This window comes from Chaetura pelagica, unplaced genomic scaffold (assembly GCF_000747805.2).
Source record: "Chaetura pelagica isolate M959 unplaced genomic scaffold, ChaPel_1.0 scaffold10, whole genome shotgun sequence".
Taxonomy (NCBI): Eukaryota; Metazoa; Chordata; class Aves; order Apodiformes; family Apodidae; genus Chaetura; species Chaetura pelagica.
Window position 1 is genome coordinate 9462228 of NW_009952263.1, and position 27944 is coordinate 9490171.

At 40.5% G+C, this 27944-nt stretch overlaps 1 protein-coding gene across 1 annotated transcript in view; it reads right to left on the bottom strand.

Moving 5' to 3' along the window:
• Nucleotides 1-27944, bottom strand: part of CREB5 (cAMP responsive element binding protein 5) — a 223805-nt gene that overhangs the window by 49167 nt on the left and 146694 nt on the right. The window contains exon 6 of the mRNA XM_010007553.1: nucleotides 27632-27742. Within this exon, the coding sequence (XP_010005855.1) occupies nucleotides 27632-27742 (111 nt within the window). The remainder of the gene's footprint in view (nucleotides 1-27631; nucleotides 27743-27944) is intronic.

The following is a 27944-nucleotide window of genomic DNA, read 5'->3' on the forward strand; positions in this document are numbered from 1 at the left end:
ATGAATTACCCCCTGGAAGTGATTATAGGAGTTTAGTTCAGGCTGAACAAGACAGCTAATGCTAGGTGACAAGGGGCACACCTTTAATAGCTCAGCTGGCATTGACCCTTAGACCTGGCAGTGACAAGTTCCATGTCCCAGTACCCCAAATTACACAGTTTGGAGGCCCATGCCATTTTAAGCAGACGTATGTGCCATAAAATCTAACCCAACTTAGCCTGCATGACATGACCTGATTTGCTGCTGTGCCTCAGCGTACCTGCAGGCTGACATGCCTTCATGCTTCACGCTGCCAAAATTACACAGTAGCTTTTACTAACAGACTTAATGCCAATTCATGACAAAGAACGTTGGAACTATTTATTACCCACACTTAGCTGAATCCCTTGGGAAAATATCCAAACTGTTTTAGTAATTAACAGTGAAATGATAACAAAGGAAGCCTGCCTAGGAAATCACCCTTGAAATAAACTTCTCCTGAGGAGGTATGTTTGTTGTTCAAAACACATTTTCCACAAATAAAATCAAAACAAATCCAGAAGTTCTGTGTGGGAGGGGAAGAAAAGGGAGAGGAAACGTATCTGGCATTTATGCATTGAAGCCCATCAAATAACGGATGAGGAATCAGAGCTGACATCATGGCATAATCAACAGTCTGGGACTTATTTGCATGTGGTTAGGAACTGAATTCTCCTCTGCTGCTGATGTCATTTGACAAACTTGCATTAGTGATGTGGATTGGCAGGATTTCCTTTATTTCCACATAATAAACACCCATGGCATACCACAGGCCTATGGGAACCTGGGCACATCAGGAACATTGTGAGGATGCAAAGTTTTGGAGAGGAGCACAACTCACACTCCAGGGCTGCACACGCGCAGGCAGGGAGCGATGAGACCCGCATCCACCCTTCCTATGCATGGCAAGCACTCACCCCCTCAGCCCATGTGTAGCAGCAGCAAAGAGCTAAGAAAATACTACAGCCAGTATGCAAAATAAACAAACAGGGGGATTCCTCTTTCACTCCTCCAGGCCAAATAACTGAAACTGCACGGATGCGCACAGCGTGTAAACCAATTAGGCACGTAGGGCAAAAGCCCTGGTATCCAAATACCCCTCTGCATGACATAGGAAGAGCCAATGCCAATTTATAGCCAGATCTACTATCCTATGCAATTGAAAAAAACCATCTTTTAAGTAAAAAAAATCAGCTAAAAATATAATTGAAATTTACTGGGTTTCTTGTTTATTTCTAGCTTTATCTTATGCATTCATATGCAGTGTCTATGCATATTTTTTTCTAATGTATACTAGAATTTAACACTGAAAGCTTTAAAACATCCTGACTGTTGCAATTTCAGTGCACTGTGAAAAGGAAAAGCTATGTAATTAATCATGCTAATTCAAATAAGAATTACTTTTTGGTCGAACTAGTGTTTTTACAATTGCCTCCAGACTTCATGCTTTTCATACTACTATAAGTGCTGTGGAATTACTCCTCATTTTATATACGCTTTTCTGTAAGTCAACTAACAAAAATAATTAGTAGCTGTGAAAGAGTATATTGATAGAACACAAATGTATGAAACAGTTCTGAGAATTCTCAGGCTGAACTCTATATATCACGGGGTTTTGCTTAGTAATCCAGGCACTTTTCCCTAGTATAAATAAACTTAGGTGAAATAGAAAGTTTTTAAACTTGCCTTTAAGAGACCATACACTTCCTGAATGAACCATTTTTAAATTACACATAAACACATGTAATCAATCTTTACTATGAAGGTAGGAATTTAGCATATGGTTGGGGGAGGGTTAGGATTTTATTTTTTAAAGTGAGCACTTGGCACTTGTAGATGAAAACGTACAATTAGCAACAGTAACCTGTACTAAGACAAAAAGCAAATTTTACAGTATCCTGCAATGACAGCACCACTGTAAGAGTTAAAGAATCCAACAGCAGCAGCCTTACCCAGTGAGGCCCAGGCAGAATTTGGATGAAGAAGTGCAGAGCAACGGTGGGGAATATTTTTTGAATTTGTTTTCACTGCTTTAAAGGTTATGGGGCAGAACCACACCTGGAGTGAGTGGACGAAAGCATGCTGAAGTCAGCTGAACAGTCACAATTTACACTGGGAGTATTAAACCAGGTATGATTTGCAAGAACAGCCAAAGATGTTGAATGTATCACGCACGGCTTTTCCCGGAGCTCCCCGGGTCTGTAACACTCTACCCAAATCACAGGCTGATCAAGCATGTCCCTAGCAGAACTCTGAGCCATGACAGGCAAAGCTGCAGAACACATGGGCAGAACAAGGTGAAAGTTCTTCAAGCACCCCCAAGATGAGCTGGAAATGAGGAAAGAGTTCACTGGGATTAATTTGCAGATTGTCCTGATCACCTGGAAGTGGACAAGGCAGCAGATAATCTGTGTATCAGGGCCAGGGGAACTGACCCTGCTCTGCTCTGTGAGCACACAGACTTATGCACTTGCCTCAAATCTTTTGACCTCATCTCCTGCTTCACTGTCTGGGGGCACCAGATTCTCATGGAATTTCATCTGGGCACCATTGCATCCCTCATGCTCTGAAATCTCACCTGAAATTAGGTCATGCTACCTGCCCTGATGATCACTCAGGGTGTTGGCGCAGTAGAGGGACAGGAAGATTATGGAGCAACCAGGCTCCTTGAAAAGACATTGTGTTTCTTGGCCACAGCCTAGTACCCTTTACCACCACAGGATCAGTGCATTTGGAGCACACCATCACACAACTCTACACTCACATGGTTGCTCTTGAGACAGACCACCATAACACAGCCTCATGCACCTAATTTCCAGGGACTTGAGAAGGCTGCATAAACACAAAAGCAACTAAAAAAGGGGGAAGCTGATGGATGCAAGTACACACATTTGAAGTAAGATTCCTTGAGGCTTCCAGAAATGCTTGTAAAAATCCTACAGAGCTTTATTTTTTGGAAGCTGCTCTTATACAGGTAGGAACAGATAGATGGTGCAGGAGCATCACAGACCAAGACATAGTCCTGCTCCAAATTGCATTAACTGATCCTGTACTAACACAAGGGAATTACACTGAGGACACATAGGTAGCCTGGCTGGGAGTGTCTGGTAGACAAAAGTAATTTAAATTGCCCAGGACAGGGGCAGTTTGCAGTAGCATCAGTTTATCTAGCTCCACCAGCCCCCTCAAAATGACATTCCTCCCTGAGCTGCCTCTTCATAAATTTAGTTCTATATTCCTAATCCATTTGTTTCCTCAAAGTTTAATTACTTTAAGGGTAAAAAAAGTAAAAAAAGTGCAAAGAGAAGAAAAAGAACCTTCTTAAAAGTGAAATCAAAGCTGCAGGAACAGCACTCAAAAGCTGAATATCCTTGTTTATTTACAGAGTGGGTACAACTCAGACAACAGCAGTCTGAGACCTCCCTGCCTACCTTGCCAGCTTGCTTTAACGCCGGCTTAGGCAGACCACCCAGGCGAGGGGATCACGGGCTCGGTGCCCACGCAGTCTTTGGCCCCACTTCTGAAGCTGCCAGCAAAGATGCCAATTAGGGCCAGCAGTGATTTCGACACCTGTCTGCTCCCAAGCCGCATGAGACCACCAACTAATGCTTTACACATGGGCTCCAAAGCAGCTATCACTTTCCAGCTCGACTTCTGTGGGCTGGATCTGAACTACTGACCTGGAAGCAAAAGGCTCATTTGTACTCGGGCTGCAAGTGCCTGAATTCCTCCCCCTTCACTTTCTGACTCTCAGCCTTTCCAAAGTCAGACAAAAACAGGACACAGACAGTTGGGAAAGAAGCAACGGCCACCAGAAAATATAATTAAAGCATAAAATGTCTTAAAATGCACATTAAGACAAAGGGAGGTTTTGGCGGGAGTGAGGATGATGGGGGAGGTGAGGGGATGCTGACAGGTGGCCAAGGGCAGAAGGAGGAAGGGAAGGGAGGGAAAGCAGAGCACCCGCTCCTTCCGGCAGCCCTGCAAGTTTCCTCTTGCTTCTGCCCCATAACCTTTCCTTTCCTAGAACAGAGCCAGATGCAAGTTACACACCAAAGGGCAGAACTGGAAAGACGCACAAGCATTTACTCTTTTGTGTTGCATTTACTGTGTTCTCCCAATAAAAGCAACTTGTGCTGCATGTCCAGCTTCTAGAGATTGAATGTGCCTATTGGAAGCACTACCCGGATGTTTGTTTCTTTTCCTACATCTCTCCAGACACCCTTTTCCTTTTGCAGGGTCTTTATACAATTATGCTTTTTTTCTTTCCTAGTTCCTGCTTCATTTATTCCAACACTTCTAAACATAATTTTTCATCTCACCCTCACTTTCTCTCAATCACATGGGCTTGTATCTCTCCCTCCCTCTCTCCTCGTGCTGCCACAGTCCCACACTCCCAGCTGGGGCAGAGAGGGTAAGGAGAAGAACAGATATTAGTATGGCCAGAGCAGGGCAGGCCAGTAGCAGCCCCAAAGCTTATGAATAAGTCAGACACCGTGGAAGCAGGAGAAACAGAAATTATTTGGTGTTTGGGGGATGCAAGGAGCAGAGATAAAAGAGCCTCTGAACTCTGTTTCTACAGGGAGGACAGACACACGCTGTCCCGCCTGGCAATGCAGGGTGAAGAAAGTCTTGGGTCAGGTGACCAAAAAATGCCTAGTTTTCCCAAGGGCAAAGGCTATCCAGACTTCTCTGTCTGCCGCCCCAGCTCCTACTTGTTTTTCTTGTGCTAGGCAAAGGCAAGGGTAGTAAACAAGCCACAAAGTTTTCTTAAAACTTTTATGATTTAACTTTGATAACACTTGTGGCTCAACCCACTGCCTGTGAGATGAGGGGAGGGAAAAAAAAGCCCAAACAGATTAATAAGCCCTGGTTTTGGCTTGATCAGAAGTGTTCTGCAGCTGGAACACTTCTGCCCCTGGATGCAGCAGATGACACACTGGTCTGACCTGAAGGTTGTCAGTGGTTGCCTGCACAGAAAAGTTTCATATGTGAGACAGAAAAAGGCTACTTTGAAAAGTCTGGGTCAAGAAGAGTGGTGCGTTCACTGCTGCGTGATGTGGCAAAGAAGAACATGGGCAAGAAGATACTTTATTGGACACAAATTCATTGGGAACTCATGGAGCTACGCTGGGAAGCTGAAGCAGCAAGAGGTGGTGTGGGATGAAAACAGAGCCGCCTTTGGCTCCCACACTGGGTGGTGAGGCTGGGATGGACAGCCTTGTTTGAAATAGCAGCTGCTCCAAGTGTACCCAGGTTTGTGAGCTTGGAGAGCCTTCTGGAAAAAGGGCGAGAAGGGCTTGCTCACTGGCAGGTTTTTCCAAGTTCTCAGAACTCTAATTATGATGGTGGGTGAGGAGAGGAGATTTGCCAGTTTACCCTTGGCAACCTGTTTATATGGCCTTTACAGTCAGTATTAAGAATAGGTAAAATATGAACTGACATGGATTTTGCAAATCTCACACTCCTTCAAAAGCTGCTTTACTATGTCACCCTTCCCCTGCCCAGCTCTCAGCTGCATGCACCAGGACCTGCCATACTGTATCTTTGTAAGAGTTCCCACTGGGTACCAAGGTGACGCCAACAGGAAGCCATTGGTCTTTATGAAGTTGAGTCATTTCTTTTTAAAAGAATGAGGGGGGAAAAGCCCTTTGATGGGCCAAATGCTGCTCCCCCTGATGCTGGCATAAATCCTGAACATCAGTGAGTATTGCAAAGGGACTGCTCAGGATTTATGCCACATAAGTCAGAGCAGAATGAGGCCTGATAACTGTTTATTTTTATTTTTTTTTTAATGAAGGCTTTAAAGTAAAACATATGGATTTTCACTTATATTAGATGTCTAAAGAGGTCTCTGAAGGGCAGTTTGTAAAAGCAGAAGAAACCATACACTGTGCATCAGACCATACAGCAGAGCCAGGAAGGCATCTAGAGCCCTGCGAGAGGCATTCGGCTCTGCAGGCAGTGCCCGCAACAACTCTGGCTCAGGCAAAAGTGCTGTACTCCTTTAAGCACAAGCTGGTGCAGCATGTAGCAGAGAAGCTGTAGATTCAGCTGTGTTCTTACCTCACTTTCCCTTCTGCAGTGACCTCATCCTGTTACAATGCTACTATTCATGCAGATGGGGTGGAAGACTGCATACAAAAGTTTCATTTAGGCACAAAAACATGAATATTTAGCTTGTTTGATTAGAAATGAAAGCCAAATAGTTCTGCTTTTTGCAATATTGGAGGGATTTTTAAAATTATTTTTTAGTAATACTGATTTTACAGGCCAGCATTGAAAAACAACATAATGAACCACATGCAACAATTTCTCTGATAACCATGTTAATATCCTTGTCCTCAGTGATCCCACAGTGGATTCTTTTGCTTAAAAATATTAATGAGAGGGAGAAAAAGAACATATGCAAGCACGCACCAAGAGAAGAGAAAAGATTGATTAAAAAAACCCAACCCTGATTCTGATTCTCAGCAAGTGTACACTAGTGTTGCTAAAGTCAACGTAGCTCCAGAGATACGAGATTTATTCCTTGCTGAAGCTCTAACTCCAAACTGTTAGTAATATACATGCTATTTCAGAAAGCAGTTACCATGGCCCTCTTTGTGACTCGTGGAGTTTTTAACCATGCATAGAACTAGTGATCAACACTGAATATTCCACCGTTGACCTTTCTGAAGCTCAGGGGAGGAATGCTTACTCACGACACTTGCATCAGTCACCTGGCTGAAAAGCCTCGGCTGCCCCCCTCTCCCATGGTGCCAGCAGAGAGTCATTCAGAGAACCTAATGTTAGGCTGTGATTAGCTCTTCACCTAAGTGCTCCATTAACTCTATTAGGCGCTCTGGCTCCTGAGTTAGACAGGTATCTCAAATCAGGCTATGTAAATAAAGCCCAGACAGTTTCCATTGCTAGACCTGACACTCCACCAATTTCAAATGAAGAAGATGAGCAATTAAATAATTTTGCATCTTATTTCCTCTGCTCAGCCGTTCTCAGCCTCAGCTGCCTCCCTCCCTGCCATGTCAACATCTCAGTGGTGATTCTGAACAACTCCATGGGATATAGTAATTTGTGTTGACTGTATCTCATGTACTTGGGTCATTACTGCTACAGGGCTTAGGTGGTCTTACTGAATTCTGCTGCCCCTGCTTTTGCTGCACCTCTTCATAATAAAAGACTTTATATCACATGTTGCTCTGTGTAAGCAATCGTGCAACACAGCTGGTGGGAGCAAATTGTAGCAGAACAGGACTATTTACAGAAATGGTCACACTTCTCTGTACTACACAGTAAGAGCATTCCAGTTTTGCTTGGCTGTCCAGTAACATGTAGTGTCTAAGTTCAAATAAACACATCACAATTTACACACACAGTGCATTCACCATGACAGCTATTCATGTGTGACCTGATCATAAACATATTACAAGTAAAGGGAACCATTTAATTTGACTTGGGTAGTCCTAGGGTTTGTTCCCATCGGTGAGACATAATTTTCTTTGACCCTCTTCAAATGAGCCCTGATGCATTTCTGTGTTCACCTCACTTTGTTGCACACTCACTGTAAATGTCTTTGCAAATTCCCATCCTCTTTCCAAGGTCATATTTCTGCCCAGAGCTGAGATTGCTCTCGAGTTTCTTCCTTTTCCTTTGAAAGTTTTCTCATTTTACATCTTTCTTTGATGGTCTTTTACCTTCACCCTCCCCAGCTTCTTAATAAAAGCAGAGGAGTGAGTTGAATTTCTGTCCTATGAGCAGTGTGGGAAGGGACAGAACTGTCCACCACAACTCAGGAACTGAGGTCTGTCAACAGTTCAGCCGTTGCTGGCCAACACTGGCTAGGGAATCAGCAAAATATTTGCTCCTCCCTGCTCTTCATCCATGGTAAATTTTTACTCCCTTCCTAACCACAGTCTTGCATCCCTAGACACCCCCATCAACATTTGGAATCTACCTCATCCTTCGCAGCCAAATCCCAATCTGCTGAGCCGCTACAGGCTCATGAGAACATCAATATAAGAATAATGATATGACCAAGATAATGGTTAGCTCCCAAATGGAATCCTGATGTCCATGGAGACTAGCACCCAAAGGAGGCTGAGGCTGACAATGGGTAAGCACTGATATAAAATATCCTGGGAAAATTATCTCCAGTGATTCACTTGCTAAATTACAGCTCTTATATCTTGTGCTTCCTGCGTTTGCAGATTTCCCACTTACTGTCACGGAGTGACAGGGTGATGATGAGAAAGGGGACCAGCAGTCTTGGACTCTGCAAAGCAGATTGGAGAGAAGATTTTTGCTATAAATTTGCTAGCCAGTTAATTAAACACATCTTTACAGGGATCCAAGTAGCTATTAATCTCAAACCAATGATCTTTAGAATTTTACAAGCAATTTGGTTTGATAATTTACACAGACTCTTTCAGCTGTCTTGCGGAAGCAAATCCACTAGTAGCATTTATGAATTCATGTTCCTGGATGGATTCTGGATCACTCTAATCCTGGAACAGTGAGAAGTGTCAGGGTTTCTGTCAATGGTCTCATTTTGCTGCAATGTGCTCTCAGCAGCTGTGCTGTGTGACCACTCGTACATGGCAACTCATGATCATAGAATCACAGAATCACAGAATCCTAGGGGTTGGAAGGGACCTCGAAAGATCATCTAGTCCAACCCCCCTGCCAGAGCAGGATCCCCTAGAGCACATCACACAGGAACGCATCCAGGTGGGTTTTGAATGTCTCCAGTGAAGGAGACTCCACAACCTCTCTGGGCAGCCTGTTCCAGTGCTCTATCACTCTCACAGTAAAAAAACTGATAATAATACAGTATTTATAATACTAAAGTATTACCCCTCTTCCTTTCATATTTGTCTGAGGGACACCTAACCATGTGGTGTGCTTTGCAAACCAGATCTTCTTCACTGGCTAGTGGGAAACATTCACTAGGTCCCTACACACATTCTGGCATCTGGTAAAGTTTTAAGAATTCCTCATCTTCTACCCAGAGAATCATCTTTCAAATCAAGATGAACTCTCAAAAGGTGACAACTCTGACCCAAAAGGCATTTCAAATGCTGTACTTGCAGAAAACTGATTGTTGCAAGATTCCACTGTGATGATTAAGTGAATGTTTGGGAAGACCCTGAAAACTACAGAAAAGAATAATTTGGTGTTATTATTCCATGTAAATTCATCCCTGACAGATTATATTTTACCCAGTGGCACTTTCAATTACATTCCTTGAATAAGGTTTTAATTTAGATTTAATAAGACAGTTATTGCATGCTAATTAAATACTAATGGATTATTAAAAACATATTTTCTGCAGGTTTAACAATCCCGTAGTAAGCACATCTATCTAAACCTGAATACACATGGTTTTAATCAGTCATTGAAATTAAGTTAAAACATAATTGCTGAAAGTTGATGTGATTGGACTCAAGAAGACAATTACAGTATGTCTATTACACAAACATGGATTTGATGGAAGAATTAATAGGCAATAATTATATTTATCTGCTAAATAATGGTAATGATTTAAAGTATTTTCATGTCATATGCATTAACTGTATTTAAATTAAAAGAAGATACAGAAGAACAAATACACTGCATTAAGCAGACTTATACACAAGACTGGTCAGTAACTTGAATTTATTTTAAAAAAATTCTTGACTAAAAGACATTTCATTATTCTTAGACACAGATTTTTGCTTAGAAGTAGTATAGTGCACTTTTTATATAGCGTCTGTTAACAAAAATATATCTTCATCACTTGCCAAGAATGATGTCACATTTTTAGTCTTTGGCCAATTCCTTAGCCAACTGGAGTCTACTTCTGAAGCATGTAAAACTATTTATCTTTCAAAAAATCTGGCAATCTCATTGCACACTTCTACACATATTGATGCATTAGGTCCCCTTAGCAACTCCGTAAACAGAAAATTATCTGGAGGATTATCTTAACTAATGAGATGATTTGGTAATTACAGGTATTTTAATTAGGAGTGGTAAAGACATCCTTAATATAAATTGTTTTTCTAATGACCAGTGATCCTCTGTTGCCCCAGATCACACAAGTCCCAGGCTGCCCCACTGAAGTCCCTTTCATGCCTGAGTCCATGAGGATATGGGCACCAGAGGAAGCCCTCATCACAATACCTTTAATTAATATTTGGAACCATAGCATAACAGTTAATGAAGAACTTAAACTATTACCAGCTTTTTAGGCTATTCTTACATTTCTCCCTACTATTGACACAAGCCTGCAAATATAAAACAACCAAGCCCATCTTTCTGCAATGCAGGAACTACCAGTGTTAGTTAATCTATTCATACTTTCTGCTCGTGGCAGGTCCCTCTCAAAATCTTCCGCAGAACAATCAACTTGGGAAGTGATTAATATCCTTTTAGCTGCACCAGTACAAAAGTGGAAAGGAGGACTTTCACAGCAGGAACTCCCTGTTAAATACCTTGGCACTAGAAATGCCAACATAACAGTCAAAAACTAATCACATCAAAAAGGAAAATTAATTTGGTGGTCTCACTGCATATGCCAGTTGTGAGCACTGTAGAGCTGCTCTCTGATTCTGTGCTACAGCAGCAGGACAACCACTCGAAAAAAAAAGTGTTGCAAGCCAGATTAGAGGTACCTTGGCAGGCTGTGTGGGTGAACTTGCATTGCTCCTGCCAGCACTACAATTATTAGATGCTATCATCCCGTTGCATTCACTAGTACATGCAAACATTTAAAACAAACAAGCAAATCAACCACACAATGAAGTAATGGGCTGTTTTGCATCTCTCCTGGCATGGATACAACTTCATTCATCTGATAGCCATGCTACTGAAACCAAAGCACAGAAAACTCAAAGTAAAACAAATGAAAATGCATAGACTTATTTTTGTACTCACTCTCCCAGACAGCACAGGAAAGGGGAGACAGTACAGAACATTTGCAGCAGTATCTATGGGATGACAAGCACTTAAAACCATTCCATAGCACAAGCTCAGAGCTAGCACTTGTGCCAAGTTTCAGTGACATGCTTCAGTAACACGAATTGCTTACTGTTGGGCTTCATTTAACCATCCTGTTTCTAGCAGTTCTCTGAACTACGGATTCTTCTCCCCGAGAATACAAAAGCCCAAGGTATGAGTTCATTGCTAAAGAACGAAAGCATCTCAGCAGCCCAGCCTGCCTGGTGATTTGCTGAGCTCCTCTGCGCCAGTTGTGAGTTTTCCTCTAATTTAACTGTTAAGGTTTAAGCTAAAAAGAATCCACTCAGTTAGGTGCTGTATGAATGCAAGCATGCTCCTAATCCATGGCAGGAACAACTCTCCAATAATTTGGTGTTTCTGTTTAATGAGGAAAAGTGCTCCTAAAATACTCCAGTGTTTGCAGTAAAGACTGAGGTTATTTGGGTTTTGTAGAAACACCATGGTTTGGTCTCACCTTTACAAGAGCTGTAACTGAAGCACCTCTTTTTGCTTTTTATGAATTGCTAGACAGGCAACAGGCTTTTTCCCACAGAAAGGCATGTTTGCCTCAGTGCTCCAATGCAATCTGTAAAACTTGCCTCTATCGCTGACTAAGCATTACTGTTAAGCAAATGTTTTTCTAATGCTTATATCTGAAGTCATCAGACAAACTATAATCTGTGACCAGCCTTTGTATTTGGTAAGAGGCTAACGTGGCAGAGTCAGAATCCATTCATTAGCTCTGGCAGGCAGCTCCAGCCTCCTGTGCAAGGAGCAGAGATTAATGCAGATATTGTACTTGGGGTGGCCCTCATACTGTGAACCCCATGGCTTTAGCTTCATATAAGAACCCAGAAATCTTGTCTTTCTTGCTCAGGAGTAAAACTGTTAGTGAATTAAAGCAGTGGTATTTGTAAAGAAACTTAGCCATGGAAGACATTCCTGATTTTTACATTATTTACCATAAATCAGGATATTCTTCCTACTTAGTTTAAATGATACGCTACTAGCTGTTCCTCATCCTCAAAAATGCACTGGGACAAATTTTCAGTTGGAACGTGACTAATGGATGAGGAAAAAGGAGGTGATGATTTCCACTTAGAAATGAGAATAACACCTAAACGCAAAATAGTAGCATATTCCCAGAAAGCAATTTAAGACTGATGAAATTCAGGCATATTATTTGCTCTGTCCTCTTCAGAATAAGCAAGCCTGTAGTAAGATGTGGTGTACTTTCCTGTATTTCCAGTTTACATTTTGTGTTGTTAGCTAACAGTTTATTTCTGGCTTTTTTAAAAGTGGTTATTTTATGTCATACTTTTCAATTTATTTTTTGAAACTGAGGCTCACACTGATAGGGAAAAGTAATGTAATTGAGCAATTTAAGGCTTGATTCCCCAAACTACTTAAGCATCTGCTTAATTAGATGCTGAAATCATGCTACAAAGAGGCACAATGACTTACAGTCTAACTGTGAACTGGGATGTTTATTGTCTGAGTTCTCTGTGTTTTAATTTCACTCTATATATGCCATCTATTAGTCAGGCAGAATATGTAAACATTAAGTAAATGTTATCTAAACTGACCTGCAAATACAAACCACAATTATTCTGAATTCAAGTTTAGTAAATTGCAAGAAAGCAAGATATCCTGAGAATACGATGCTTAAACTATCCATGCATTTTAACCGTACTAATTTAGCCTAAAAGCAAAACAGAGACAGTGTATCTCTTGCAGAGCTCATCTGTGACACCAGACAGACTACACAACTTGTCTTCAATAGCATCTTCTTTTACTGAAACAAAAGGACTGAAGAAAAAGAAGGCATTCAACTCCGTTTCTCCTTCTATATAGAAACTATATATACTCAAAATGCACATCATCTGGAAAGGAATTGCTAGGAAATTATTATTTTGTCCCTAATTTCTTAAATAATGTGTTTGTTCTTAATTCCTTTATGTGTGGAATTGATAGGAGTTACACTAGTGCAATAAATTTACTTTTTCTCTTCTTTCTTCAAAGCAAAAGAAGGTAAATTCCAGTCACAGTTCTGGCCTCAGGAAATCTAGGGTTTCACTAGCACAATAGCAGTAAGTTTATACAGTCCAAGATACCCCAGGAAAGCCATGAATAAATGTCAAAATATCCTATTTCTCTACTGTGTGTGTTTCTCTATCTCATTGTAGTTTTATTTCAAGTAAACTTTATTTACAGGTTCCCATTCCTTTGAACTCAGTTTGCATCACTAAAAGTTTAGCTGCGAAGTCTAGAGTCCTCTCTGGTTGTCCTACTGCAAACAGACCTCCAGTAGCCCCCTGCACATTAGGACTCCCCCAAAGGTGGGGAATCTTACCATTGCTCAGAGCAGAATTAATGTGTTTAGGAGGCCAAAAATCCCACACACCTTAGTGCCATCCAAGAATAATGCCTAAAGAAGTAATAGCTGCATACCCCGTGGCCAAAAGAAATGACTTCACAGGTCATTCCAGACCTGGAGTTGTCGGTTCCCATGGGCCCCGCCAATTCAGAGGTCTTTCTGTATTGAACATACAAGTGATTTCTGCCCTCCGACCATCACAAAAGCCATTAATCATGACCTCATGGTACACACAAGAAGAAGAAAAAAATAGAAAGTGCCAAACTTACCTTTTAAGTGCCTTTTGCTCTTTCCAAATATTTCTAACAGAGACAAGACATCTCTTCAGCCTACTTCACTGTTTTTTTTAGCAATCACCGAAGAGACTACATGTATACATGTATTAACATACTCACGTTATTATAGAATGAAAGGCAAGAGGACTGATTTAAATTCATCAGAAGTCAAGAAAGCCCAGCTTTTAAGCTGATCAAGTGTCAAAGTCTGCTCAGCATTTTACATGCTGTCAGAGCAGAGCACAGAGCATGGACCTGCTCGGGAGGGAGGGAGATAGGGAGCAAAATTAATCTGGGAAGACCACAAGTTCAGTGAAGTTCATAGAAAGGCTTTGTGCATGCCACAGTGCATCAATAATATACCTTTTGTTAGATGTAATAAAGTCTTGGCAAAGACAGGTGATGACTCAGGAAGCACAAACAAAAATAGAGTCTCCGAAAAAGTAAGCAAAACAGCTCCAGCCTATTTCAAGTTTAAAAGAAATATTACCAAAATCAAAAGCAACGTCTGGCAACTAGTTTCCTCATCACTCCAATTTAATTCTGACTGTGCTACATAAGTGCTCAGCGATGGCTTTAGTGAAGCCCAAAGGCCATCAAAGACAGTTCAGAGCTCCTACCCTCAGACAGGTCACAGATCATTTCCCCCCTAAGGAAGCTTCTGAATATAGAGCAGAAACACCCTCCATGAAATTTCCAGAATGGAAACCAAAATATTTCTCTGAGGATATTTTTCCTCTACTCTTGGGCTGGTAACCTGATGTGCACCTTCTTGCTTGAACTTTCTTCTCTAGGCACTGGCATGGGAGCAGTGTGTTGGGTTGCTGACCCTGCAGAGGGGCTCAGAGCAGCTGGGGTGGCTGGCTCACTTCTGAAGGCAAGTCAGGCAAATCTGATTCATTTTGCATTTTAAACAGACCACAGCCATGGACATAAGAAGCTACATCTCAGCTGAGGGAACAGGTAAAGTTGTTCAGCCTCCATCCCAAGAGCGCATCTGAGTGTGCCCTGCGGGTGCTGTCAGGAGCTGACACAGGAGGTGTTTGCCTCTCCTCTGCTCTTGGGCCTCATGTTGCAAGAGGGTGTGGACATGGCAGGCGATGTGGAAAGCAGCGGTCAGCGTTGGGCGTTCTCCATCTCCTAAGCATTGCTAATGCATGGTACTGCAACCAAGGTCATATACTTGATGTCCAAGGACTTTCTATATGTTACAGAAGAAGCTTTTACAGTTACCCTAATTGAAGGTATGGCTTTTCATATTCATTTGAAGAAAAAAATACACAAAACTAACAACTTAGAGTCATCAAAAAGTACTAGGCTAATAGTAAATCATAGTGACACGTCTCAGTAAAGCTTTGGAGACAGAGAGAGAAACACCAGTGGAAGACAGTAAGGTTTTATAGCAATGGTGTCCCCAGGCCAAATCCATCCTTCATGAAACTCTGCTGACACCATTAAAGACACCCCAAGGATGAATTAGACTCATTGCATCTTACATTACATAATGAGATCTGTATAGGGGAATTTCTTACAGTTTTACCACTACAGCTTCTAGTGTTAAATAAGTTTTGTACATCCCTAACTTAAAATGAAGTTTCCAAAGTATTTGAAGGCATACATTACCTAGGTTATGTAAAACTAATTTATGATAAAGATTTCCAACACATACATGCTTCAGTCTTTGGTCTAGCCTGTTTCAGGGCATTACTATCTGCTGCTAAATTGCAGTCAAAGTCCCACGCAGGACAAGACTGCACTTCCCAGCTGGAAGAAGTGAGCCTTAAGAGATGAGAACATAAAAGCTGTTGGCACCTCGTAGCCTCCAGAGAACCAAAAGCAAGTACAGTCCCCATGTTCTGCAGTAAAATGAGCCATTCACACACTGAAAAGCTCTTCCTACTACAGCTGTCTGAGCCCATCTTCTTTTAGATACTGGAGAAATAAAATACAAGACACAGTTCTTGCCCTTCCCACTGTGTGGTAAACCTGGGTTTTTTTAACCGAGGTACATCCAATGAACCTGAAGGAGGAGGTGAGGCAAGACTGCCTGTATCGCTGAAATTTAGCCTCCAGAATAGAGCTCAGCTTGACATTGAAAAGCTTTGTAGAGGCTGGTCATTCTCTCAAACTTGACACAGTCATAAATTCAAGGCACTGTGCAGCCAGGCACAGAGTTGTTGTTGTTTGGGTTTTTTTCCAGGATGAGAACACATCTGAAACAACACGCTTAGACAGTATGGTATTATTTACTTACAGCTGAGCTTAGGAGATTGGGTAGCAGCCTCAGAAATTATCCCAATTATTTGAAATTGCAGTTTAGTGTAAGAATTCTGCCAGGAGAGAGGAGTGCAAGAAGCAGAGTGGTGGGAAAAATTAAGGTGGCTTTTTTTTTTTTAATGAAGCAAAATGAACTAAGGCAAGTATTCAAAAATAAGTTACTAAAAACCATTTCATAAACTAGCTTTAAAAATCTCTTAATAGCATTAGCTTACCTTCTGTTGTGTCTGAAGAAATATATATGAACCAATAATGTTCTCATGAGATTTCATTACTGAAAAGGCTCATTAGAAAAGGCATTAAAATACTAATTACCTCATAAACTATTTAGTTGTGTACCCACTGGGATAGTACTTACGAGTGCTCAAGCTCTTCATAGATCCAACTAATCAATTAATGCTCATTACAACCAGAAAGATTATGCAGACTGCAGCATACAGGAGAAATAAATAAGTCAGAGGTTAGCAAAGAAAGTGACTTGGCTGTAATTGAGCCTTCCTTTGTAACACAACTGTTGTCTGCTACAATTTAATTTTAATCAGCCTTTTTGGTACTACTGGTAATGTGATTCTTCACATCTCAAGAATCTCGGCTATTGTTATTATTCCTTGAAGTACATAATTTATTATGTGAGATACATCAAATGCTATGTGGAGATCCAAGTGGACAGGCATAGTGTTCACTGATACGATGCTAACATTACCCATTGAGTGTGTAAATTAAGAAGAGAGGGGCTTCAGAGTGTGTCTTGGGGAGTTTTTGCCTTAAAGGAAGAGTAGCAGCCACAGAGACTTGGCAGATGCACTGTCAGCTTTCTCACATGTGCTTCCACAGAAAGCAAAGCCCAACACCAGTACCTGCCTACCCTCCGCCTAGGCTCAGGAAGGGGCAGAAGATGTCTGCCAGTGAGAAATGAGCTCTCACAGTGTTTTACACACACTCTGGGGAAACAGGTCCTGCTTTATGCCCTGCACAGATGGCACATATGCTCCTTCACTTAAGGAGCACCAGGGCTACGTACCTTCTCTCCTCAGTGGACATGGCAGCCTAGTATCAACATTGGAAGTGCCTGGAGCCTGGATGAAGCCTGCAGGGCCTTTTGCCTAGGTCCCTGCAGGGAGGCTTCTGGCATCTGTGCTGTCACCTTCAGCCTTGCGTGGCTATCAGTCCATCACTATCATCCCACTGAGAAACAAAGGATGGAGATAGGCCTGCAGGCAGCCCATGACTTCAGGCAAATGCCATCTCCCAACCACGTGCACGTGCACGTCATGATTTCTCCTGTCCTGTAACAGGCAGGAGGCTGGAATTATGCTTCTGAAAGACACTTCAGGAAAATGCAGCCCTCAGCAAAATCTATAGCATCTCTGGTTAAAGACATCCAGGACTTAATCCCAGTTGCTTACCATCCCCATCACACATGCAATGCAAAAGAGCTTTGCTTCTGCTTGAGACATTAAAAATCTCTGCGGAAAGGTCTTACCTAATCCAGAGAAATACATGTTCACGGTCTCTGTTGTTTTCATTGCAGAGGGGACAAACCAAAGATGCAACTAAAGTAAAGGGAAGAACTTTAGAGCTACTTCATCCAGCTGGTCATTGCCCAGGTTGTGATGGTCAGAAGCCCTAGGTCTATCCTAGCTCCAACTCTAGGAGGAAAGCAGATGCTCGATGGGTACTGCTAGTCACAGCTACATTATTTGGATTTTTGTGGGCAGCATGAAAATAGAATCATATATCTCTTTTACTAAGACCAACATAAACACATCTCAAATTTTAAGTGTAGTAGAAAGGGAAGTTTTACTTTCTAAAATCTTTTAAATGGGATCAAGCTACTTTGTTTTCTGAAAGGAAGGATTTAGGTATCCTTGGCCAATCCCAGTAACCACAAATTTCACCAAGGGCAATTCATTCCTATTTTAATTCTCAGCAGTGATGCAGTAATATACCAGTTTTCACATAAACCCTAGATTACCTCTGGGAACTCCTTATGCAACTAATTCAAACATTGCTTGGATCAGGTTTCCAATCAAACTAATCCACCACTAATATAATTTAGAAGACTGACAACTCTCTGCAAATTAATGTAGCAGAACATATTTCCCATTCTTTGTGCAAATAGTAGTCAACCTAAAATGCTAGTAAGTGGGTTTTGAATAACACACATGGATTTTCAGTTATTTACTGTTCTTCAACATTCTGATGTTTTTCAGGAAAAGCAGCTTCTTAGCAAAAGATAAAAGATAAGGTAATGCACAAATCAATAGATGAACAAAGTTAGCCAAACAGACATGGATAAGATTATGCTTGCACCGTAAAAGTGCACAGAATGAAGGAGGAAAAAACCCAATGCCAAAATCACACACACATACACAATTTACACACAGGCACATGTGCACAAACACACACCTGTACACGTTCAACCAGCAAAGCTGGAGCTCTTCAGATTGGTAGATGTTACTGTCACCTACCACTCAGAAGACGTACTCAGAGAGTCCAGATTCTATACACATTCAGATATTAATGTTTAGGCAGTATTTTTTAATTTAAGAGGATACCTAGAAGTTAAGTTAGAGCAATATCTGTTACAAAAACCCAAATGCATGGCTTTCTCTCTCTCTCTCTCACACACACACACAGAGTGCACATCAACTTTCAGAGCAGCTGCACACATCCATCAGATGGAAAGCAGATCAGGACCTCACCCACTCTTATCCTGGGTATCTCCTGGCTGCTGCCTTGGCAGCCAAAACAAAGTTTACGCTTAACCACATGGTAAAGAGCCTCTGTTAACAGTCAGGGAACACAGTCCATCCTCTTTACATATATTTCTCCTGAACCACAGCAGCACATAAAGCAGACTCTAGTCAAATCCAGTAATGATGCTAGGTATTTTGGGAAGAAAAAAAAGAAAAGCAAAAAGTTGGCACAGTAAAGCAAATGTCATACTTTGGTGTATAGTGGTGTTCTGTCAGAAGCCAGACATATTAAAAATATTTACATAATTTAAAATAATTTGTACAGGTCTAGTAAAGTCTATTTTGGGTTTTGAGCTTTAATAAAAGTTTAAACATTTGCTAGATCCTGTTGGACTTCATGTGTAACCTTGGCATTTGAGGGCAGTATTGAGGATACACTATTACTAAACTTTTCATATTAGTATGAGTGTGAACTGAAATACCATAATAAAAATATAACAATATTTCTTGCGATTTGAAAACAGCCCTGGACTTTATATGTCTTTCCAGATGGGAAACTAAAAATGTGCTCTATGTTTGCACATGGACACTCAGAGGTGGCTTTAAGTCTGATTTAAACATTCCAGAATAATGTGGCCTAAATATAACAACATGAATCATCCACCAGTTTCAAAGAAATATCTGGCAATTTTTCATTATGAATCATTAGGGACAGGTACCAATACCTGTCACTGACTAATATAGAAACATCAAAAACTCTCAATAATTGCTTGGTATGATGAATCAGTTATAAAAACCTGTTATTATTTGGGGGTAAGAGATTACAATTTCTCATTAAAAGGTATATAATAAATATATCCAGGAAATAGAGTTGAAAAAATAAATCAGAAGAAGTCCATATAAGATGCTGAGAGAGCTGGCAAAACATGTTTTCTTTCTTAACACTCATTGTGGAAACTAAGAAAGGAGAGGAGATTTGAGGAGAGATGCAGTGAAAAGGTAGCTGTTTAGTTTTAAATCGTTTCCAGTGGACTGAAAAACAAAGCTACAAGAATCCTGACTGCTTCTTTTCTATTTTATAAAAGCTTTATTTTTTTTTTCCTTAAAAAAAACAAAACACACCAAAAAACCAACAACCAAACCAAACCAAAAACATAGACAAAACAAAACCACTACAAAGACCAAGCTTTCATGAATGAAAACATAATATAATGAGGGTAACAATCCTAAATTAAAGAACTTCCAGACTCATATTGTTACTAAGTTAAGAATTTGATACTATCTTAAGATAAGATTTTTTAGAACATTTTTCCATATGGTAATGAGCTGTTTCAGTGTGTCTTTGCAATATAAAATAGAAGAAAAAATAGTACATCCATTACTAGAAGAGGGTTGTTTTGCATAAATTAAGTTATATTTCTAAAAGATTGGCAGTCTTTTAGTAACTTCAAAGTTCATCTTTAGCTGGTCAAAGCCCATGTTCCCCCAACTCTACAATACTAATTGGAAATAATTTCAGTTACTTGGGGGTATTTTGCTGTCTTCCTCGTAGCATAAGTCAACTAAACTGTGGTAAACTATCCAAAGCAGAGTAACCTGGGGAGAAATAGCACATGAGCAACAAGCTGTGAGTAAAGACTACTCAGGTACCCTGGGGAATCTGCTAAGGTGGGCTATGCAGTAATTGTAGTATAAGAAGGATACAGACCAACAACAGTACATGCAGTCTGACTGCAGAGCACATTTGGGAAGATTATTCAGAGCATTTAACAAACTAAAATCTCAGATAAACATGACTGGCCAGAGTTTTGCTAGTAAAAACCGCAAGTAGAGCAAAGTTTGCTGCGTAAGTGTTTCCAGGGTGGGAGACCCAGTCTGTCTCAGTTTCTAAATTACCTCCTTGATAATTCTCTGAACATAAATAAGAGAAATTGCACTAATGAACATCTGGAAGACAGTATATAACCCTCCCACTGCTGAAAAGTGTCACTGGGCATATCTGACAGAAGAAACAACAAATGCTGTGAGCATTTCCTCAGACTGAACACAGCTTGTAGCAGTATTTCAAAGATGTCTGTGATCTTAGAAGGAGCTCTACAGGGGTATTCGTTAGTCCTGGTTTGGATATAGTTGACAGTATGTGAAAGTAAGTGCTCTCCAGAGATTTCAGTGAAAGCCACACTGCCAGGGAAGCTGATCTCACAAGGCTTCCATCATCTCGGATGACAGAAGTCTCAGAAGATCAGTTAATTTCTGTCATTCTGAGCCAAAATCTCCTCAGTAAAGTTCAGGAAATTTCAGGGGCATTAAATCCAAACACAAACCATTGCCTTCATATGGCTTTGAATCCAAAATTAGAGCCTGCATCCCCTGTAAGCTTGAGGAGTTCAGAATCTCCCCATTCTTTCGCTAGTGCTGAAAATATTTCAACAATTAACTTAATATTAGTGATATTAGTAACTAATAATAACTTTTAAAAATTCTACATAAATTCTACTCAGACAGAAGTTGTCTTTTCTGGAAGTGGCAGCCAGAAATTCTTTTGTGCTTGTTTCAGCTCTTCCCCTGACAAATCGTGTGGCCTCTAGTGAGTCACTTCACTTTTCTCTCTCAGTTCAACAGTCTAAAATTATTTATCTCACAGGAACGCTATCATAATTAATAAACTTCTTCATTAGCTACTGTATAACTTTTAGAAACTTTTTAAGCCTGTTCAGAAAGAAGAGATTTATTGCCATGAGAAATTTTGCTTCCAGTGCTTGTGTCCTGAGTGGTGAAAGTACAGAGCTGGTAAAGTGTGTAACACCATCCCATCCACTCCAAATCTTGTCATGAGATGCAGTCACACATCCCAAGCAAATGTCAGGCTTTATGTGTAACAGTCGGAAGTGCAAAACAACTTCCATTATTTGTGATTCTTGCTAAAATCTTGGAAAGTGAAAGCTGTACATTTTCCAAGCAAAAGACTGAAATATATCTACGTGAAGCAGAACTTGTAACACAACCTCGTTTTTTATTTTTGTAATTTCCTTTTTCCCTGGCTTCACTACCATAAGGACTTGCTCTTACTTGCACCAGCTCCCACTGGCACACAACTTCACACAACAAAACCTTTTCTGGAAGGGATGGTTCAGCACCAAACAAGTTGTCCTCACATATACAGCTGCATCTGACTCAAGTTTCAAAACCTTATAATACACAAAAGCCAGAGGTTCATGTATTGGTTTAGATGATAGCTACAGCAAGCAAATATTAGGACTCTAATTCAATTATTGCTATGGTTACAAAATCAGGGTGGACATTGGAGGGAAAAGGAGAAACAAATCTGCAAAGATGGTAAATCCTCTGAGGAAAGAGAGGGTGGTGGAGAAACAGAGGGAAGGAGAAAGGGTGAGGGCTGGTGGGTGGGGGAGAAAGCGAGGTCATTTTAACACCCAACTGAATTAAGGCAAACAAAATAATAAAAATCCAAGTTCTTCCAGGGAAATAATGCTGATAAGATCACTGCAGGATAAAGTGACACAAAGAAAGAAAAATGCAAGGAATTGTTACAACTTGCGTCTGCAACAAGCAAAGCAATTTCTATGTGCTCAGGAGAAGCGAGATCAAATATTCAGCACGTATTCACAGGGGCCGGGAGCAACTGAGCCGCCCTGCTTCTCTATTGCACTGACTGAGCCACTGACAGCTTAAGAAGAATTAGTTCCTACCCAGCCTAATTCATAATCCAGCATTTAGGCATGACGGGTACAAGGTCCTGTTTCAGTAAACAAAACATGGTTAGCTTCACCCATCAAGATAATACCTTAATCCACAGCAAGGCATACTGTCTGCAGGCAAAGCTACTGCCTGGGGAGGATTTAAAAGCACAGATCAGGAGCACACTGGAAGATTGGCTGTGGGGACTTTAAAACATAAGCGCAGATGTAACAGGGGATGCAATTTCAGAACAGTGAGTTTTGTGAAAAGTTTCAGAAGCACTGTGGGTTTTTTACTATTTAACAGTCCTTTCCCTTCCTTGAAAACATTACTCAGTTACTGACACAGGAAACTTTGTCACAGGTCTTTTTTTCATATACATTGGAAGGCTTCACTTTGCACTTTTTTCCTTTCTTACGCTGCTTTCATTACTGTATTGTGAAGGACAAGATGAGCAATTGCTGTTGAAAGCCCTGCAGAGATGTGACATTTTTCTTTCTGTTTATTAGTCCAGAATCTGAGTGAAGAAAAGCCTTCTGGCCCTGAAGCAATGCATTTTTCTCTACCAAAGTGGCTCCTTACCCCCACAGCTTGATAGGAAAACATGGATTTCAAACCATTTACTATATTTAACAAAGTATCTCCAGTCATTATGTGTTAAGTAGCTAAAGCTGGCGCTTCAGTGGCACTAATCCTGCCCAGATTGCCTGTGCCAGCCTTCAGCCTTAAATCAGCATGGAAACCCCACAGACCAGAGCTGGTACCCAGCAGGATGCCCTTCCCAAGCTGTCCCAGGATGCCAGTGCTGTTGGGGCAGCATTCTGGTTTCTGCATTCAACAGCTTCTACAAAGGCTGAGCTGAGTAACATACCTGGGCTGGGGGTAAGAGCTCACTCTGGCAGTTTCTCCTGTACCACCACAGCTCATGGGCACAGAAAGGCACGTTGTTTATAAAATAAGAAGCAGCAGAAGACTCTGTCCAAACCCAGACCCCAGCCTGCATCCAAGGAAAGCCAGCCAAGCCTTTTCTGCTTGGTTGCCTCAGGAGAAAGTGAGCAGTGCCCATCTGACAGCTGAACGCAATCTACCCAGGTACCTGCAGCCAGTCCCACCTTTCCATTGGGATGGAGAGCCGAGCAACACTTGGACCAGGATTTTCACAGCCACCTGTAGGATCTGGACCCTTAACTCTGATTAAGTCAAATAAAAATCTATGCCGATAACAACTGGCTAACTGCAATTCCTTTCACTTCTCTCCTCCTCATCCACCAAAGTTGTCCAGTATTCTTAGGTAAATTATGAGGTTCAGTTAATATGGATATTTTACCATTATAATTAGAAACATGCCCAGTACTGGTTTATTACTTTGTTGGTTGTGTTTTCACACTTAAATCCAATAGACACTTTCAAATTAATTTTCTTATTATTACTGTTTCACCTAGTAATGCATATAAGGCAAAACCAATAATCCACAACTCTACACATTTCTGATATGGAAATAAATTATTTCTTCTTTTTAAAAAACAATACAGATTCTGCCAAGAAAGCAGGCATAGCCAAGCCACACATACTACATTTTACTTGAATTTTATAAAACTAAATATCCAGTCAGGGGCAGAGGGAGAGGGTAAAGGGAAAAAAAAAGTAACACATCAAAGAGAAAACTGTATTTTTAACTCAGATTGTTTTCACTGCCAGCCTGCTTTTTACACGTCCTCTCAGAGCCATAAATCTCTACAGGTAAAGATCAATGCCTTGCAAAATTTAGACAGAGAGGTATCAGCTACACCAAAAAGACCTGCTGAAACACAGACTTCCAGCACTTCAGTGCACACTATTTATCTCCCATTCCGGTAACCCACACAATATTACGCTTCCGAGCTATAAAACCTTGAATACTCTGAAACTGCAAACCAAACTGTATGTTAGCAGTACATTAAGGGAAAGGCACCGCTGACAATTCTGAGTTCACAATAATCTCAGCCTACTGAACCACATGTTAATATGCTACGTGTGCTATTCTGCATATTTTTACCATGTATACTTAGAGCTACATTTCCTCCACTTTCCAATGCAGTATATTTTCATACAAAATCAACATGTATTTTTGGTAAGCAGCATAAAGGTTTTATCCACTCAGCTCTGAATCTAAGAAGAAAGTAATATTGATTTAGATGTTCACTCATTCATTTACTAGGACAGTTTTAAAGCATTAGTTGATAACCTAATTGAGAAGCACACTGTGAGGGAAACTGAGATTATTGTGATAAATCAAACCAGTTCTGGGATGTCATCTACAACACTTTTATATCTGAAGTAACATTATCCTGTAAAAATTAAACCAGCATCTTGGGTAGCAGAATATGAATTTCTAGAAATGTCAGATAATAAATGTTTATTAAAATACTAATGGATAAATAAATTACATATTATAGAAACATTAATGCAACACACATTCTATATGTGTCTGTGTGGGTGCTTGTTATATGCCCATATTTATCAGACTGGCTTCCATTTCCTTAATGCAAACTGATTAGGGACCAATCAAGAGTGTGAATCTTTTGCCACCTATCTTCTGCCTCTAAAAAAATCTGGCACAGCATCCATGCTACTATTATTTATTCATATTTATTTTACACAAGTAAATTAAATCACATGCATCACCAAATAGTGTGAAGACTGCTGCACACCAAATCATGCTCGCGTTGCTCAGATACATACTTTCCTGAGGCCAGAAGGATTTGGTCTCACATCTGGGCCTCTAGCATCTAGAGTCTGTCCTGTTTTCTGTCATACAGGCACAAAGAAGCTGTGGATCCACTTGCTGTGGTTGATGCATGATTTAGATGGTTGATGAATCAGGCCCAAAGGTTCCCAAACTTCTCCAGATACTGCAGTCATTAGCTGCAAGCAGCTTAGATGGTTCTGTGTAGGGTTCAACACATACATTCTTCACAGAGCACAGCTGGCCAAAGAGAACATATGCAGTGCTGGATTCACCAGTAGTAATAGTATTAGCAGAATTTGGGGAAATCTGAAATTCTTTCCTAATGCAGGACACAATCCAGTAAGGTACTAAGCACCCTCTTCTAGGAGTTGTTTTTTTTTTTAAAGTTGCCAAAGTATGCGAAGTCTAATGCTTTGAGCACCAAGCTAAATTAAATAGTTAATAGTAAGAGCAAACGGGCTTGTAATAGAGATGATTCAGATTTATAATTCATGAACTTACATGTAAGAAATAATTTTGTTCTGAATACTTCCTACATTTTTTCCAGTTTGTGTTCATGCAGAGTATTGTTAATACATTCATATCGCTCAAAGCAGTGACTAAACAAAGAGGTTTTTTACATTACATGTGTGCTCAAACAGAAACAAAGTATAAAACCAGAATATAGAATATTCAAAAAACCTGCATTTAAAAAGAAAAAAACGCCCCAGAGCTCTGAATTATGCCTCTTACTCTTAAGAGTTAATGGATGTGGATTTTTTCCACTTTTGGCAGAGTGGCAAAAAGCCCCTGAGAGGCAAAAGGGCTGGTTGTTCACTATACTCTCTTGTGGAACTGATAGCAATGCCTCCCTGAAAGAACCATGCCTTCACACATTAGGTTTAGGGACAAAACCTGCTTAGCCAGATTAAAAAGTAATTTGCATTAATGTACAGTTTCAGCTACTAAAGCACAGAATTCTCACCATATGCACCAATAATTTAATCTTGTTCTTTAGTAGCCTCACACTTCCAGTAAAAAAAAGGCAAGGGTGGTGGAGGGAGAGTAAATTACAGAACCTTTAGTCCCCAAACCAGATGCCAGTTTCAGATTTATTCAGCCAAGGAGTATTTAGCTTGGCTCAGCTATGCTTGAGTTGAAAAAACACTTGCCTATTCCAAAAAGTTTTTAACAAGCTCTGCTGCAGATGCTGTTGCCATTTGGCATGTCCCCGTCACTGTGTGGTACAGCAGAGAGAGAACTCTTGACCACAGGTTTTCCTTGGCTGGAGTAGCCAGTGTTTTTGGCTATCGTTCCTCTTCTGGCCAACTGGCTGCATGTTTACGGAGTGTGGTTTTAGAGGGGGTGTTAACAGAGGTTGGGTTAACAGCTTAACCCAGACCAAAAGCAAGGTGAAGGCATGACCTACCCAATGTAAGAAGGCAGAGATAGTAAAAGCTCGTATATGTTGTTGATCTTAACCAAGAGTCTCTTGCATGCACAATACCTATAGATAAGAAGATATTTTTCTTTGCCTCAGGATAGATGACAACAACTTTAAAAGCTGCACCAGTCATGCAAAGTAGAAATATATAAAAACATGTGGTTGCTTAATCTTTGTCGGCTTGATTTCATTCCCTCACTTATGACAATTTCACCTTGGCATAATGCCACTGAAACAAGTTCAATGAAGTTACTCCTGTTTTCCACTATGATGAGACATCTTGAGAGGATAAAAACCCTACAGAGTTAAACTGCAAACCTCTGTTCTCATTATTCCACTAGCCAACAAAATGCAATTCTGAAACTGAAAAAGCCCAAGTGCTTCTATATTCATAAACTTGGTTCCAAGGCACTAGTGTCGAATCCCTCCATAAGAGTGCATATACAGATGGGGAAACCTTGCAAATACCCACTTATTTAGTTTACCTACATTAATCCTACACCAGTACATATGCCTGAGAAGCCTTGACCTTGTAAGACACACAACAACTTCAAAAACCACTATGACATTTGACCCATATAAGTAAATAATTTTTGTCTAAATTCTGACTGTTCTTTCTGACAGCAACACCTTTGTAATACTCAAGCAAAATAAAATACCCTAATTTTATATACATTGTTAGATCTACTTTTGTAATGTTGCCATTATCCTGACACACTATGCACCTATATGGAAAAAACAAAGACTATATATACTCCCTCCACATCAGACTCCTTTTACTTTGCTGATTATTAACTGACAATTTTATTTAAGCCATCTTATGGAGCACAGACACTATCACAGAACCAGCCTGACCATTTGTTTAAATTCAACTGAACTGTATTAAAAATCCTATTTAACACAGCATGGATCAGATAGCCCACTCTTCACTTCAGATTCATCTCACCGAGAGTTCAGCTAGGACTAGTAACATCTTGGAAGTTCATAAACTAAACTGACACAAAGGCAATTTACTGCAGCATATTAAAAAAGGGTATAACATATGACTAAGAATGAAGTAAGCAGTGTCTGGCTACATCCCCCACTGTCTGGGTAACCAGTATGCAAGAACAATATAAGAAAAGAAAATTCTAGTTTTTTATTATTTTTTTTTTTTACCATTTTGGCTTCTGAATGCATTGGGGGTACTTGAGGTGAAGCACACGGATTATTGAGGTTCGGCCCCTGCATCCCCATGATGTTGGAGTTCATTGACATTTGTCGCTCCATCTTTTAAAAGAAAAAGAAAAAAAAAAAAGGTCTGAAAACGTCTGGAGACATTAGCAAGAATTAACGCCTGGTTTCTACTTAAATGGTCTCAGCTTTACTTCTTCAAGTCATGAATGGAAAAATAACAATCTGTGTTGTGAATTGCATGTGTGTATGCACACTGGAGTGTGTTTCATCAGAATCAGCCCTGAAAACTAACAGC